We start from the raw sequence: 16002 nt of genomic DNA, 5'->3' as shown, positions 1-16002 counted from the left end.
TGGTGAGCGCGGAGGCGGGGCGGGGGTGGGGGCCCCCACGGGCCGGGGCAGGGGGTGTGCGCGCCCACAGGGCTGAGGCCGCCCCCGGTTCCCAGGCCGTGAAGGCCCTGCAGACGGCCACCCGGGAGGCCATCGCGCTGCTGCAGGCGATGGTGGAGGAGGTGCGGCGCAGCGCAGGGGAGGAGGAGGCCGCCATCCATGCCCTCTTTGGCAGCATGCAGGTGAGGGGTGATGGGGACCCGACAGCCATAGGCTAAGCATCCTCATCAGCCACGAGCTGGTACCCACAGCATCCCGCCACCACTCCCCCCACCGCCTCGAGGAGTTTCCAGTGTAGCGGGGCAGGTCGAAGAATTACTTTATCACAGTGGCCAGGAGAGTTCCAGCCCCAGGCTGGTGCCAGAGGTGCAGGGGGGTGAGGGAACACTCCGCCCAGGAGCTGCTGACATTTACAGTGAGGGCACCAGGGCTCCCAGGCAAGGGGTGCAGGCAGGAAGAGCCAGGAGGTTGGAGGGACAGCCAGCTGAACTGCTGAGGGGCTGGGGCCCAGGCCTGGGTGAGTCCTGGGCTGGGAGGGGCCTGGGCCCAGGCCTGGGGGGGTGCCGGGCTGGGAGGTGGCGGGCTGAGGTTGTCCAGTCAGAAGAAGGCTGTCCCTCCCAGGACAAACTGGCAGAGAGGAAAGCGCTGTTGCTGCAGGCCGTGCAGAGGTGAGTGGTGGTGGGGTCTCCACCCCCTGGCCCTTGGCCTCCAGACACCTATCTCCCTGCCTGGACCTGGGCAGACCCTGCCCCACCCTGGGGAGCAAGACATGTGGGTGGGGAGGGCAGGGTGGCTCAGGGTGCCAGGGAAGGATGCACAAAGCTGGTGGGTGGGGAGAACTTCCGGGTTCTGAGCCCCCTCCCCAGGTTGGGGGGCAGCATTCCCCTTGGAGATGAGGCTGCCTGCCCCTCCCCCAGCCAATACGAAGAGAAGGACAAGGCCTTCAAGGAGCAGCTCTCCCACCTGGCCACTCTCTTGCCCACCCTGCAGGTAAGGGGAGCTGGGGGTACAGGGCTGGGCACCCAGCCAGAGGCCTCCCTCCTGCCAGCTACAGAGCAGTGTCCCGCCCGCAGGTTCACCTGGTCATCTGCTCTTCCTTTCTCAGCCTGGCCAATAAGGCTGAGTTCCTGGACCTGGGCTATGTGAGTCCTGGCCCCCAAGGGGTCTCCCCGCTTGCCATCAGAAGCCCACCCTGCACAACCCAGACTCCCACCTCAGGTCTTGGCAGCCTGCCACCCGGAGGCCGGACCAGGGCTCTCTGGGTTTACCTTCCCCTCCTCCACACCGCCATCTGCAAACCATTTGGGGGCCAGCTGAGCTGCTTTTAAAAGGACAGCAACGCCCGGAAGGGAGCATGTGTGAGCCTCCACTCCCCCCAAAAGTGTCAAGTGTCTATCAAGTCCTACTACCCACAACATTCCTATGGATTTGGGGGCTGGGGTGGTGTGGGGGTTCTGGGACAGTCCCAGGGAGGGGCTGGAGGCTCCAATACACGCCGACTGAGTGCCAATGACAGCCTTGCCCTGGTGGCGTGGGCCCTCACTGTCGTGCCCACCAGCCCACCCTCCCCGGGGCCTGAGCGCCCTCCTCCCGCTGCAGGAACTGATGGAGAGACTGCAGGGCATCGTCACTCGGCCTCAGCGCCTCCGCCCTGTGCAGAATAGCAAGGTGCGGGCCACGCAGGGTGGGGGAGCGGGGTGTTGGGACGGAGGAGGCCGCCTCACCATCCGGTCCCGCCGCCCAGATCACCAGTGACCACCGCGCCGAGTTCGCGCGCTGCCTGGAGCCGCTGCTGCTGGGGCCTCCCCGGGCGCAGGGGACCGGGGGCGGCACCAACATGTGAGCAGCTGGGGCGCCCCCCTCCCCACCAGGGCCGGGATGGGGTGTGGGGGTGGCATGAGGTACCCGGCAGTGGGACAGACTGCTTGCTGCCATCCCCAGATGGAGGGACCAGAAGCCCCTGGCAGACCTGGCAAAGCAGAGCCTGGTTAGGGAAGGACAGAGATGACCCCGGGGCTGTCCCCAACCGCCGCTCCACGGCGCCTAGGGACTGAAGGGGACAGGCAGCTTAGGGGGAGGCCTGACTTTCAGGCCTTAGTCTGGAAGCCAGACGTCCAGAAGGACACCGTGCCTGAGCTGGATGTACGTGCCAGGACTCCCGGGCCCCAGTCAGGGGAGTCTGGGCGTCAGGTGAAATGCTCAAAGTCCCATGGGTGGGTGCACAAAGTTTGTTACACACCAGCCCTGATACATCTGGACGGACCCTTTCTGTACGTTGACGTTACCCTGGGCATGTTTTAAACACCATGCTGACGTCCTTGGTCTTGGGTGTGCCTTGCACAGGCTTTTTCAAAGCTCCTAAGGGGTTCTGGTGTGCAGTCTCGGGGAGAGGCCAACCCCCATATGTGCATTGACACTGGCTCCCCCCTCAGGCTAGCGGTGGGCTCAGGCGCCAACGTGCTGATGGGGCCCAGCTGCCCTTCCCCAGTGGGAAAGATGTTGGGGTCACTGGTCCAAAAGCCCACGCAGCACCGGTCCGTCAGCACCAAGGTGCTGCTGGCAGAGGGGGAGGATACGCCCTTCACGGAGCACTGTCGCCGCTATGAGGACTCCTATTGGGTGAGCGGGGGCCAGGGACCTGCAGGCTGGGGATGTCCCTGTCTCTGCCTCCCCACAGTGCAGCGGCCAAATCTAGTCCTGACCGCCTGGCTGGGGGCTGTGCCTCCAGGGGGAGGCACGCTCACTGGGTCTCCGCATACAGCGCCTGCAGACGGAGACGCAGAACCTGAAGGACCAGGTACAGGAGCTGCATCGGGACCTCACCAAACACCACTCGCTCATCAAGGCGGAGATCATGGGAGACATCCTGCACAAATCCTCCCAGGTGGACGCGCAGATCGCCTCTGAGTGCGCTGCCCTGGAGGGGATGAGAGCAGCCTTCCAGAAGGTAGCCCCTCCCCAGACGCTGTCCCATCCCCCGCAGCCCCACGTGTGCAGAGGGTAAAGAGGAGCTTGGTCTGGTCCATCGTGAGGCCCTCATGTGGCAGGCTCTGCAATGAGGCTCTTTGCTGCCTGGAACCAAGTGAACTAGCTGCGGGGGAGGAGGGTGCCCTGTGGACCCGAGTCACCAGAGGACAGAAATGCCAACTCATGGCCATATGTGACATCCAGCTCACTTTCTCTTTCAGATTTGGGAGGAATCCTACCAGCGGGTGGCTAACGAGCAGGAGATCTACGAAGGTCCCCCAGCCGCTGCTGGGTGCACCCCCCTTGTCCCAGAGCTAACCCATGTGTTAGCAGGCGCAGGGAGTCAGTTACCCACTAACCAGATACAAACTCCCATGCTCTTCCCCTTAGCCCTTGACTTTGGCTCACAATTGCTAATGCCCCAAAACGATGCATGTGAGGTCAGGATTCAGTAAGGAGAATACCTCCACAAGGCTCACGGTGCTCTTTAATTAAAGACGCAATCACTGATGTAGTTGGGATAGATACGTAGTAGATGGTCTGAGGCCTGACAAGAAGAACCTGAGGCGAACAAGACCCAACGCTCTGGCATTGGCCCCCACAGCCCAGCTCCATGACCTTCTCCAGCTGAAGCAGGAGAATGCCTACCTGACCACCATCACCAAGCAGATCACTCCCTACGTCCGCTCCATTGCCAAGGTGAAGGAGCGGCTGGAGCCCAGGTGAGACCGGCGGTTGTTTGCAGGGGAGCCAAGACACTTCAGGATGTGTGTGGGAAAGGTGCCTTACGTGAAATCCTTTCTGGAAGTCAGCGGACCAGGGCATGAGGGCTTACTCAGGGCATCGGGGCAGACTAGGGGCTGGTCATCTCTCAAAAACACAGAATGAGTGAGCTGCTCGGAGTTTCTGCTTCTAGGCACAACAGTGCCCACCTCTGGCCCTTGGGATAGGTCAAAGCAGAAGGCACTTCTTGGGGGTGAAAGGAGGGCCCTCAAGGCAGCGGGACATGGAGGAGAGGGCAGAACTGCCTCACCACATGGTCAAGCCAAGTCTAGGCTCTCAGCACCGTACTTGGGCATCAAAAGATGTTCAAGTGGCAGAGGAATGTTGGTGGCAGCTTCTCAGTGTGCTTGTCTCTTGGGTCACGTAGTCCCAGGGTGGGCTGTGCCCTGTAGGTCTGCTGCACCGCCATCAGCTTGAGCTCTTCCTCCACCACCCTCCTGGGGACTCCCATTTGCCTTGCCCCTCCACCCTCCATAACCCTTTGGAAAAGAGTGCACAGGATGTACATATTTTGGACAGCACGAGTCTGAAATGTCTATATTCTGCCTTCACACTTCACTGATAGTTTTGCTGGGTATCGAATTCTAGACTGAAATTCTAGATTGGAGGGGGCTCAGTTGGTTGAGCATCCAACCTGGTTTCAGCTCAGGTCATGATCCCAGGGTCATGGGATTGAGCCCCTTGTGAAGCTCCTCACAGAGTGGGGAGCCTGCTTGAGGTCCTTTCTCTCTCTCGCCGACTCCGCCTCCCTCTGCCCCTCTGCTCTGCCAGTGCTTGCTGTCTCACTCTCTCAAACAAACAAATTATGAAATTCTAGATTTGAAACGATTCTCCTTTGAAGGTATTGCTGTATTATTTTCTTGCTTCCAAGGTTGTCTTTGAGAAGTCTGAAGGCATTCTGATTCCTAATCTTTGTGGTGAGACCTACTTGTTCTCTTTAGAAGCTTGTGGAATTTTCTCTGGTCCCAGCATTCTGAAACTTCACACTGGTGAGGGTCTACTTCCATCCATTAGGAAGAACTGGTAGGTCCTTTCAGTCTGCAAGTTCATATGCTTCAGGTTTTTTTTCCTTTTATTTGTTTATTTTGAGACAGAGAGAAAGAGAGAGAGAGAGCGAGCACCAGGGAGGGGCAGAGAGAGCTGGAGAGAGCATCCCAGGGAGGCTTAGCTCTGTTAGTGTGGTGCCCAACATGGCATTCAAACTACGAACCATGAGATCATGGCTTAACCAACCGAGCCACCAGGCGCCACCATGTCCTTCAGTTTTGACATGTCTTTTTGAACTAGCTCATTGATTTCTTCACTTTTTCTCTTCCTGGAATCCCTATTGTTGGAATATTGGATTTCCGGGGCTGATATACCTTCTCAGTATCTTCCTATTTATCTTTCTGCTGTGCTTTCTGAGAGATTTCTTTTTTCTTCCAATCCTTCTATCGAGTTCATTTTTGAAGAAAATTCCCCAGAGCTCTTTTTAAAATTTCATTGTTTTCTATTTCCAAGAGCTCTTGTTTTGTACTGTAGTCTTTTTTCTCCCACAGCATTCTGTTGTTTTATGGATGGTCTCTTACCCCTCCAAGGCTGATAGGTGTTTGTTGTTTCTTTCTCCCTTAAATCTTTTTCCTTCAAGTTTTTGTTTAGGTTTCTGTTTTCCATTTTACTTATGAATTTTTTAATGTTTATTTATGAGAGAGAGCGAGAGAGCAGGAGCGCATGAGTAGGGGAGGGGCAGAGCGAGAATGGGAGACATAGAATCCGAAGTAGGCTCCAGGGTCTGGGCTGATGTGGGGCTCGAACACACAAACTGTGAGATCATGACCTGAGCCCAAGTCGGATGCTGAACTGAGCCACCAGGCTCCCCTCTGTCTTTCATTTTAAAGGCTTTTTTCAGATCATCTTTGATCCTGTGCTCATATTAGGAGTGGGGGGCGGGGCATTCTAGAAGCTCAGAGCAGCTGGGTGGCACTTCACTGCAGGGGGTCGGGGGATGGGGTGGGCAAGGCTTCTCTCTGTGGTTCCCCAGTCTCCTTCCTGCCGGCCACTGTGTGGAGCATTTGCAGGCAGCCCTGGTTTCATCTCCACCTGTCGTACCCTCATACCTTCCCTTCAGGGCACTGGGGATGGGGGAGGGGCAGCCGCTCAGCAATAGGGAGCTTGACGGTAGCCCGCCATTTCTGTCCTGTCCTCCCTGTGACAGAGGCCAGGGGACTGCCAGTTCCCGGGCCCCCCAGGACTCTGTCTTGTGAAGGGAGCAGGGCCTCAGCCTGTCCCCCTGTCCGCTCCGAGCTCGGGCGCCCCTGGCTGCTGAGGTTCCCACGGACCCTCCAGCTTCCAAACTTCCGGTGTCGTCCTCTTCCCAACCTGGAGAGCTTTCTTCCCCTGTTGTCTTGGCACCTTTACTAGAGATGAAATGAGTTTGAGGAGGTGCAGTGACCATGTTCCTCTAGAACTGCCAAGCCACCTTTCAGTGACTGTTCTGACATGCGCACTGAGAGGTCACACCCAGCATGGCGTCTGCACTACTGTGACGAAAGCCCCTGCCCACCCAGGACCAGGTGCAGTGTCTGCTCCGAAGCTGCATTGAGTCGTTTATGCCACAGGCAGGGTGATTCCGTTTATAAGACATCAAAACCAGAGCCACCTCTGGCATTAGCAGCCGGGATGGTGATTGTCCCGGGGTGGGGACCGGGGGCTCTGGATGGAGGGACATTCTGGGGGCCACCACCCCGCTCGTTCAGGCTGTGCACACCTACCGAGCTTCGTTCTCACTGTTTGTGCGCGTTGCCTTCTGTGTGCTCTGCTTCGGTGAGAAACTAGCTTCAAGGCCCTGCTCCTGACTCTGCCCGTCTCGGGGGGTGGGGGGGTGGTGCCTGTGGTGGGTTCTGGCAAAGGGAAAGGAGCTTAGACAGGAGCCCCGCTCCTGGAGGTTGGGGTGGGGGGGGGGAAGGAGGCTGCCTCTGTCCTTTCTCACGGCACCGTTCTCCAGGGCATTGGGGCCTCTGCTTCCTCCTCTCCCAGGGCCTGGAACACTCCCCTCACCCCCACCCCTGCAGCTGAGCCCCCTCTGCTCCTGTGGCCTGTGGTCCTCAGCGACCTCTGGCTGCAGCCCTTGGCCTCTCGGTTAGCGCTCAAGAGCAGGGCCGTGCCTGCTGTCTAGGCTCCTCTCTGGCTTCCAAGGCAGAGCCCACAGCTGCTTCCCTCGGCCGCGCAGGCTGCCCCTCTGCTCAGTGCCCAGGGGTCAGCTTTCCCCAGGGCTCAGTCCGAGCGCCTTTCCCCATCCCGCACCCTGCGCTCAAAGGGTTTCACCCGGCCCCCTGCTTGAGAACCCCATGTGACACAGATGGCCCACAAACCCTCCCCGGCATAGGCCCTCCTGGGCTCCGGCCCCCTCTCCGGCTGCCCCCTCCTGGAGGAGGGGGTCTCCACTTGACAACGTCAAGGGCACCTCAGATCCCACGATGGCAGAGCCCCATTTCCTCCCCCAAACACGCCACCCCCGCCCCTCAGGAGTGGCATCACATCCCCCAGGTGCCCAAGTGAGAAAGCCTTCCGATTCCTTTCCTTCCCTCGCCCCATCTCCAACCCACCCGCGTCCTGCCGATGCGTGTCTCAGCTCACAGGTGTCCCCCGTGGCAGCCCCAGCCTGTGCCACCGTCACTGACCCTCTCTGGCCCTTCCACGGTATTCCCTAGCCAGTGGTCTTCTTTTTTTTAAATTTTTTAAATTTTTTTTTTTTTTTTAATTTTTGATACTGAGAGACAGAGCACGAGCAGGGGAGGGGCAGAGAGAGAAGGAGACACAGAACCGGAAGCAGACTCCAGGCTCTGAGCTAGCCGTCAGCACAGAGCCTGACGCGGGGCTCGAACCCACGAACGTGAGATCTGACCTGAGCCGAAGTCGGAGGCTTAACCGACTGAGCCCCCCAGGGGCCCCAGCCAGTGGTCTTCTTAAAGCCTGGAGCTCCCACCACTCCAGGGCCCGGCAGTCCTTACGGGACCCTCCCTGTCCACCTCCAACCACTGCAGCCCCTGGCCACACCCCAGTCATAATGGCCTTTCAGGTCCCCAGAGAAGCCAGACGGGGTCCCCCTACCCAGACTGTCCCAGGGATCCACGTCATGCAGGTGTCTGTCCTGCCGTTCCCTGCCACCTGGCCCTGGGGCACCTTCATCCTGACCACCATGCGGCTGCTGTCCATGGGAACAGCTCTGGCCGTCAGTAGATCGCTGAGACCAAAGCCCTAGGCAGGCCCCTGAGTGTCCCATTCAGTTTGGTCCTGTCCAAAGAGGGGGCTGAAGGACAGACAGGGGCCGGCTCTGCTGCCTCCGAGCCTCCCGGGAACAGTCTCTCCCGCACAGGCTTCAGGTGCCCCCGGAGGAGCGGCCAGACCCTCCACAGCACACGCAGGAGGAGGGCGGCGGCGCGGAGACTCAGGCCAGGTGAGGCGGGTCTCTCCACGTCGCGGGTTTTCTTTCCCATCCGGTCCAGGCTGGGGCTGTTTGTAAAGCACGGGTCAGTGAGCTTCCGATTCAGGATGGCGGCTCCAGAGATGAGACGTGGCCGGCGCTCTAGAATCACAGATGGCCACGGCTGCTGCCCGCGCTGCTCGTACCAGCGAGGGCTGCGGCGCCGAAGACGGGATTGTAGGCACTTACACCAAGGGAGTCAGATTCACTTGAATCAGGAGAAGTGGGGATTTTTCCTCCAAGTGAGAGCATCACTAGTCACTGGAGCCACGGCGTTTGCCAAAGTCCTTGCCAGAAGGAGAGAAGAATGTGCGGTAACAGATTCGCTGCTGTCACAGGCTGATCGCACATTAATCTGCTCTAAGTGTGCCCACCATCGGGCAGAGGTCAGGGCTGCAGGAAACCAGAGCGAGGAGAGCTAGGAGGGCGTGGAACTGTCTGCCGCTGTCTAGAGTGGCTGGTGACAAAGCTGAACTAGTCTCAGCTTCCTGGGCACCTCGCTCGGCTCAGATGCGTCAGGGAAGTGTCCATTCAAAGCTGTTGTCACCACAAGCCACAGACATGGGCTGAACTGCCGATGTTTTGTCAACTAAAACCCATTAGAAACAAGAGGGGACTCCTTTAGGAGAGAAGGCTCTGGCTCACCCACTGGTGCCGTCCAGAAGGCCTCCCCACGCCAGAAGCCATGTTGATGTGGACGCAGTGAAAGGGGGGTGGGGGGCGTGGTGGCAGGCAGCACTCACACCAGGTGTCCCTTTAGGAGTGACCCAGTGGGTGTTGCAGAGGAGAGAGAGAAAACCTCAGAACCCAGAGGGAACAGCCGGACTCCGAACAGCCTCAAAGAAGAGCCTCCGCTGAAGAACAAAGACCCTCACAGACCCAAGCAGAAAAACGGGGGTGAGGCCCCCACACGGAGAGAGCGCCCGACTTAGCAACCTGAGGGTCGGGCATTTAGCAGCGCGCAGGCCAAGGCTGGGATATTCAGGAAGGGCTGTTCCTGCCCGGGCATAAAGGGGAATCACTCGGCGGCGGAAAACCCCAGACCCTCTGCCCGGTCGGCCTTAATCTCCGATTCTTGGGCTCGAGTTAAGCGCCGCTCTTCCCCATGTTTGCGTCACACGGAGTCTTGGGCCTCGTCAAGGGACTGGGGCGACGCCCCGTCCGCGTGGAAAACGTGAGCGGGCAGCGCGAGCCCCTCCCCTCGCTGGCCTGGCCTCCCGCCGCGTGTGAGCACCAGCCCCTGCACCGCTCTCAGACCGCAAGGCCCTGCTGGAAAGTTCCAGCCAGTGATCTGCACGCCCGTTTCCTCCTTTCACGCGCAAAGCAGAGCCGGCTGGGGGCGGGGCGCGGGCGGCGTCTCCGCAGCTGGTTCCCGCTTCTCCGGGTGTTCACCTTCTTCTGACAGTGCAGGACGATTCGGCACCAACTTCTCTCCAGAAATCGCCCCTCCTACACGGTGCCCTTTCTACCCAGCAGAAGTTCACAAATGCTTTAGGAAGGAAAATTAACCCAGATGCCCTGAAATCCTAAGTTCTGGAGGTAAAATGTCCACACAGTCACATTTTAAGGAAATATCTGGCTTGATTCGGTGGTTCAAACAGAAAATGGACGGGGCGCCTGGGTGGCTCAGTGGGCTAAGTGTCTGACTTCAGCTCAGGTCATGATCTTACAGTTCGTGAGTTCAAGTCCTGCGCTGGGCTCTGTGCTGGGTGGTAGGGAGCATGCCTGGGATTTTCTCTCCTTCTCCCTCTCTGCCCCTCCCCCACTGCACTCTCCCTCTCTCAAAATAAACAAACGGGAAAAAAAAAAACCACACCAAAAACCGAACAGCAAATGGCCTCCACGTGCCCAGCGGGCCAGCACATCATGCGGGAACGTCACGTCGACACCCACTGCGTTCCGAGCTCTGAGGTTCTCGCTCCAAAGCATCGCAAACCCAGGGGCCCTAAAGGGCAGGAGGGACTCGTAAGGAACTAGTTAGAGGTTAGAATTCAGAACTGAATTGAATGGGCAAAACCCATCTGGTGTTATGCTGTGGATCCCGACATTTCTCAGCCAGAGATGACAGGGTCTTAAGAGTGTCTACAGCCCACACAAGCACACTACCACTCGTAGTGAAACCAAGTACAGTTTTATTTAAGAATTGGAAAGAATAATCTGTATCGGTGAAAGAAAATCCCATTTAAAATATTTAAATAAACATTTCTGCGTGTAAAAACGAGTAAAATAATTACTCCATAAGTTACTCTCCTAGCTACGGGCGGCGTCCCCTAGAGCAAGCGCGTGGGGTCGCCCCGGCGGCTGGCCCCCAAGCCCGGGACGAGGCGTCGGCTCTCACGGCTGGGCGCAGAGAGCAAGCCTCTGCCGGCGCCCTCCCCGAGCCACTGCCGGAGCACGACGCGGCGGGAGATCACAACTATCTAAGGCAGTAAGAAAGTGCAGAAGGGACAGTGGCTCACTGTCCCTGTTACGGCGGGGCCGCTGGAGCTGTGGCCGGTCCCCGAGCCTGCGCCACAGACACGGGCAGTGGTGCAGGAGCGCTCCCCTCGGGGTCGCTCACTCCGAGTGTTACGTACATGGAAGGGATTAGTCAAGTTTAGTTTTTAGGCTCAAGCAGCAGTTCATACAGAGGAAGGGGCAGTGGGGTCTGCTGCCTTTTGCTTTCGGCCAGGCTCACCCACTCTCACTCCCTCTTTTCTGTAAACCACTGGCCACAGCCTACAAATCCTCACAGAACGTTTCATTTTGCGCTGCTTCAAAGTAGCTGCGTTCTGCGCTGTGCCTGTTTTCCATTTAAGAATCTCCACTTTAAAACCTGCAATGAAGAAAGCAAGTAATCTCTTGACAGTTTAATTTGAGGGACCGGGTGACGTGGCCTTTACCCAAAAATCCTGTGCTTCATTAACCTGATTCTCTGCGTACGCACTGTCACTGCTAAATATATGGAGTTAAAAATAATCTGAAAATGTCAGTACTAGATGGAAGCCAGTCACCTGCCAAATCCTGCCCCTAAGCAATTCATCTTTTCTCCCTAAGTAACTATTTCTGCCCTGGACGTACAAGGCGGGGTGCGGGTGGCCCCTAGTCCCACGCGCGGAAGTACTTTCAAGCCCAGGTGGTGTGACAGCAGCACCTCGCCACAGAACGCCAGGCCCGCCCTCTGGGCTCAGGGGCCGGCAGCAACGGGGGCGCTGTGAATTCCAGCAGGCGGAGCAGGTCGGGAGCGCCAAACGCCCGCACCTCCAGACTCCCTGTCCACAAAGCCGGAGCCCTCGTTAGCTGTTCCCCGTCTCTTAACGACAGCCTCACAGCCCCCAGTGGGAGTGAAAGCGGGGTCCCATCCTGGCGGACCCAGCCCAGCCCCTTCCCAGCCACGCCCTCCTGCATTCTGCAATCCAAATGAACGGGGTTTATTGGCTAAGCTTGTCTGGAGAACAAGCCAGAAGTGAGTCAACTCAAGTTCCCAGAGTTCAGTGCATGTCTACGCCCCCTGGGGAGTGTTCGTGCCAGAGGGACCTGCTGCTGGGCCCTTGGGCGGCGGCCGCCTGGCTGCCAGGCCCTCACGAGCCGACGGTAAGAGTCCACTCACACAGGCGCGTGGCATCCCAGTAATCAACAAACCCGTAAACCTCTTTGGTATACATCAGAACAAAAAAAGTAATTAGGCCATGAAATCTAGTAACAAGTGCTATTTCTGAGTTGGTAAAATGCTCTTTTGAACACACACTTCCGGCGTCCGGTACAGCTTCGCCGATGTCCATGTCTGTGTGACCTGACACAGCGTAGATTTCATTTATGCCACTCTCTCTTCCCTAAGCGTTAAAAACGTTTGACGCTGTTCTTCTAAGTTTTCACAACACCCCTATGAGGTAGGTGGTAGTGACCCCATTCTACGGATGGGGAGTCTAGGCACGGAAAGGTACGTGGCTCCTGGAAGCCACCAGCGTGGCGTGGCCGCACGGCCGCCCTCCAGCCAGGGCCGCCGCGGCCTCCATGACCAGGCTTTGGTGGCGCCACGCAGAACTGTAGGAAGGATTCCACACGGAGATCAAGGCCCTCTCTGGTCCAGAATTCAACACGGGTCCTAAAGCTCACCCGTTTAAAGCCAACCACTCTCCCCAAACTTGAAAAACAAAAATGCTGACGAAATCTCTGCTGGGATCATCTGCCCTGTTTAAGACTTTCGTAAGCAGACGTGCTTGATTTTTGGAGGGATGTATGCTTAAACCCCTTTGGAAAAGACAGTGTGAAATGACGTTAGAGATGGTGGAGTTCTGAGAACAGAACACAGAAATCAACAGTTAACAGATTTCACTTGAAACATAAAAATATAAGCTATGGTGAATAGGACCGGAATCCCAGACCGACGGAGAGCACCGCTTCCCGGTGCCTGCCGGCACCCCGCTCAGGGCGGGCGCTCGGGGAGCAGCTCTTCGCTAAGGAAAAAGGACACACCTTTGACATGCCTCGTGCCTGTCCTGCTGAGAACAGCCCGCGCTGGGGAGAAGGGCGGGAGCCAGGGCCCCGGGGAAAGCCACAGGGCCCGGTGCCCCTCAGCCAAGCCGGCTGGAGGCGTCCATATAAACACCGAGTGAGTCCCCTCTGAATTTATGCGCTATTTATAAAAAATAGATATGTAAATACGATTAAATATATTAAGAGCCAAAGTGCCTTATGAAGAATTACCTTAAAACTGTAGAGATGCTCATGCACTTAAGCACAGAAAGGAGGTCGAAGCTGTGCTGTTTGTGTTTTTCGGTTAAAGACTCGGAACACATTTCTGACGCTAAGCACTGACACCCAGACCCCACTTCCTGCAGAGCAGCCTTCCTCAGCACAAGGGGCGAGTCCGCCTCTCCTGAGGGGTCTCAGTTACACTAAATACCTCGTGGGGCAGGGCGTGTGGCCTGGGCTCCCGCCGGGGCCCTTCAGGAGGGGCACCGCTGAATAGTGCTGCTATTTGCTTCTTGTTCTTCTTTGATCTATGTCCTACCTTGACTGAGCCCAAGAACAGACTGCGCTAGGGTATGATGGGGTCCTTTGGTCCTAAGGCCTTCTGACCGCTCGGTCTTGAGTGAGGTCCCAGAAGAGTAACTGGTGACGTACAGGACGATGCAGGCGATCCACTCCGCGGCTCTGTCCCGGGCTGCGTGGAGGGGGAGGCCCCTCGGCCCAGCCTGGCCTGCTCCCGCCGCGTTACAGCTCCACCTTGACCCCTTTTATAAAAGGCAGCCCTGTGGGCACCCGCTTCTTATACTCCAGGTACTCGTCTCCAAAAAAGTGAATTAACGAGATCTCCTCCTCTTCTGTTCGATCCCGGAAGAACCGCCACACCGTCAGAGCGTAGCCAACGCCACAGATGGGGTTGCAGAGCATCACCTGATGGGGGACACGAAGGCCATCAGGGTCACAGTGTCCGGACACCGCCAACTCCGGCGGCAGCTGCCCCTCCCGCACACCCGCGCAGGCCTTCCCGTCGGGCCTTTGAGAGCCGCGGCCTGGACACCACTCACTGAGCCACGCCGCCCCCCCCACGCGGAGCCAAGCCCGCATCGCTGTGGCTTGCTTTCACACACTTTTCTGTTGTTCCTCTTACGTGAGAGAGACCTAAAAATTAAAACACCGACTTCTCAGACTTCAGTCCTCAGGCTGACAGCAGCTCCCTGTGGGGCCCCCAGCCTGCCCCTTCCTGTTCCATGCACCTTCCCGCAGCCTGCAGCTGCCTGCCTCCCACAGCCCCCCCCAGGGTACAAGATCTACTGCTACCTGAGCCTACAAAATCACTTTCTTCAAACCACTCCCCTGCCCGAACCCCGAAAAGCCACCCCTTGGCCACCTCCTCCGGCTCCCTTCCGCTGGGCCGTACCCACCGTGACCACCTCTCACCTCCTTACCTGGGTGTTTCCCCTACTCTAAGCACATCTTCCCCCCTGATCCACCGCCCAACAGTCCCCTTCCAGACCGGTTCTCAGGAACTTCCTGGGCTGTATGGGAGACCCACCACCCCGCCCCTGCCCGCGCCGACAGACCCTACAGACACACACCTTCCTCCAGTGGCGGTTCCCACCGAGGGCCAGGCACGTGCCTCCGACCTCTTGTTCCCATCACTGCTCACTGGGCACGAACTGTATTTCATGCACAAGCTAAGCCCTTCACAACCAATAAGCCCCGACGCTGAGCCTCGGAGGTGGCACTGCTGTCCTCTGTGTGTGGGGACAGAGGCCAAGCAGCCAGAGTGAGGGCCAGGACTGGCCCTGTCAGTGACCCCAGGGCCCATGTCCTCACAGCCAGCATACACCGTGTGCCTTCCCGACATGCCCTACACCAGGGTCTCCCAACTGCAGTCCACAACCTGTTACTGAGCCCGGAAGTCCGTTCAGTGCATCACAAATAACAAGACAGACAGCAGGAGTATTCTGTACACAGTAAGAGTGAGTATTGCTCTGGGAACGGCTTGTTCTGTTTTCATCCGTGTGTGTGCTGGGCCACAGTGTAAAAAGACCTACGGTCAAAGAGCTATGAAAACGCTTTAGTCCTAAAGCACTTAAGTACATAGGTAGCATTTACGGTAAACTACATGATTCGACTACGATCAACTTGTTCCCAGGGAGTATGACTGTTAATGCAGCAGTCTTAAGTCTCCGAGATGAACGTTTTTAAATAAATCCTGGGCGCCTGAATGGCTCAGTCTGTTACGCGTCCAACTCAATTCTGGCTCAGGTCACGAGATCGAGCCCCGAGTCAGGCTCTGCTGACAGGGTGCTCTCCCCCAATCCCTTCCCCTCCCCTGCTCGTGCTCACGCACGGTCTCTCTCACAACTCTGTGAACTAAACAAATGATTAAAACAGAATAAAATAAATCCTGTATGGTAACCTGCCCCTTCTGCACTCTCTCCAGAGTCCGCAAAGGACCACGAACGGCCAGTGGAATGCCTGGGCGCCCAGACTGGATTTTCTCAAGGAGGTGAGGTGTTCCCTAAACTCTGTTCACTTCTCTGGCCAAGTCTTTCAAGAACCAAGAAAACAGATTCAAGAGGCAAGGGCCCCGGAACAAGGCTCAGTCAGCAACCCGAGACCGAACCAAACTCTGGCTCACATTAAACCTGATACAGGACCTTGGCCTCGTCAACAGCAGCTTCTAATGAAAATCAGAATCTACTGGAGCAGCAGAAGGCTCCACCTCCCCGAAGCCCCACCTCCGTTCCCACCCCACAGGGGTGCTCCAGGTCTAAGCTGAAGAAGCAGGGGCAGGGCAGAGCAGATGGGAAAACCGCACCTAGAATCGCCAGGAGTTTTCAAGTTTAGGACACACAGTAAAAAAAGAAAAAACATTAAGGACTAAATCCATTCTTTTGGGTTTTATTTCATTTTCACTTGAAACATGGCAGGGGGCACACGCACCTATTTACAGGAGATAAACAGGGGCACCTGGGTGGCCCAGTCGGTTAAGCATCTGACTTCAGCTCGGGTCACAATCTCGTGGTCCATGAGTTCAAGGCCGGCGCTGGGCTCTCTGATGACACCTCAGAGCCCAAAGCCTACTTCAGATACTGTCTCCCTCTCTCTGCCCCTCCCCGACTTGTGCGCGCACATGTGTGCGCGCTCTCTCTCCCCCTCTCAAAAATAAACATTAAAAAAATTTTTAAATAAAATAAGAGAGACTGATAACCTTGTAAATTCGCTGAAATCCACTGAACTGTATGCTTCCGGATGGTAAGTTTTATTTATTTATTTATTTTTAATTTTTTTTT

General features: G+C 57.2%; 2 protein-coding genes across 2 annotated transcripts in view; one reads left to right on the top strand and one right to left on the bottom strand.

Moving 5' to 3' along the window:
* Positions 1 to 9926, top strand: part of RNF207 (ring finger protein 207) — a 12714-nt gene extending 2788 nt beyond the window's left edge. Inside the window, exons 4-15 of the mRNA XM_029949631.1 lie at positions 8 to 221; positions 661 to 707; positions 957 to 1029; positions 1113 to 1181; positions 1639 to 1707; positions 1784 to 1878; positions 2472 to 2658; positions 2801 to 2986; positions 3228 to 3279; positions 3611 to 3728; positions 8144 to 8224; positions 9012 to 9926. Coding sequence (XP_029805491.1) covers positions 8 to 221; positions 661 to 707; positions 957 to 1029; positions 1113 to 1181; positions 1639 to 1707; positions 1784 to 1878; positions 2472 to 2658; positions 2801 to 2986; positions 3228 to 3279; positions 3611 to 3728; positions 8144 to 8224; positions 9012 to 9183 — 1363 coding nt within the window. The 3' untranslated portion in view covers positions 9184 to 9926. The remainder of the gene's footprint in view (positions 1 to 7; positions 222 to 660; positions 708 to 956; positions 1030 to 1112; positions 1182 to 1638; positions 1708 to 1783; positions 1879 to 2471; positions 2659 to 2800; positions 2987 to 3227; positions 3280 to 3610; positions 3729 to 8143; positions 8225 to 9011) is intronic.
* Positions 9927 to 10363: 437 nt separating this feature from the next.
* The window catches only part of ICMT (isoprenylcysteine carboxyl methyltransferase), a 9438-nt gene continuing 3799 nt past the window's right edge, over positions 10364 to 16002 (bottom strand). The window contains exon 6 of the mRNA XM_029945935.1: positions 10364 to 13630. Coding sequence (XP_029801795.1) covers positions 13448 to 13630 — 183 coding nt within the window. The 3' untranslated portion in view covers positions 10364 to 13447. The remainder of the gene's footprint in view (positions 13631 to 16002) is intronic.

Source organism: Suricata suricatta, chromosome 8 (assembly GCF_006229205.1).
Source record: "Suricata suricatta isolate VVHF042 chromosome 8, meerkat_22Aug2017_6uvM2_HiC, whole genome shotgun sequence".
In the NCBI taxonomy this organism is placed as follows: Eukaryota; Metazoa; Chordata; class Mammalia; order Carnivora; family Herpestidae; genus Suricata; species Suricata suricatta.
The sequence above is the reverse complement of the archived record's forward strand: the minus strand, read 5'-3'. Positions and strand labels throughout refer to the sequence as shown.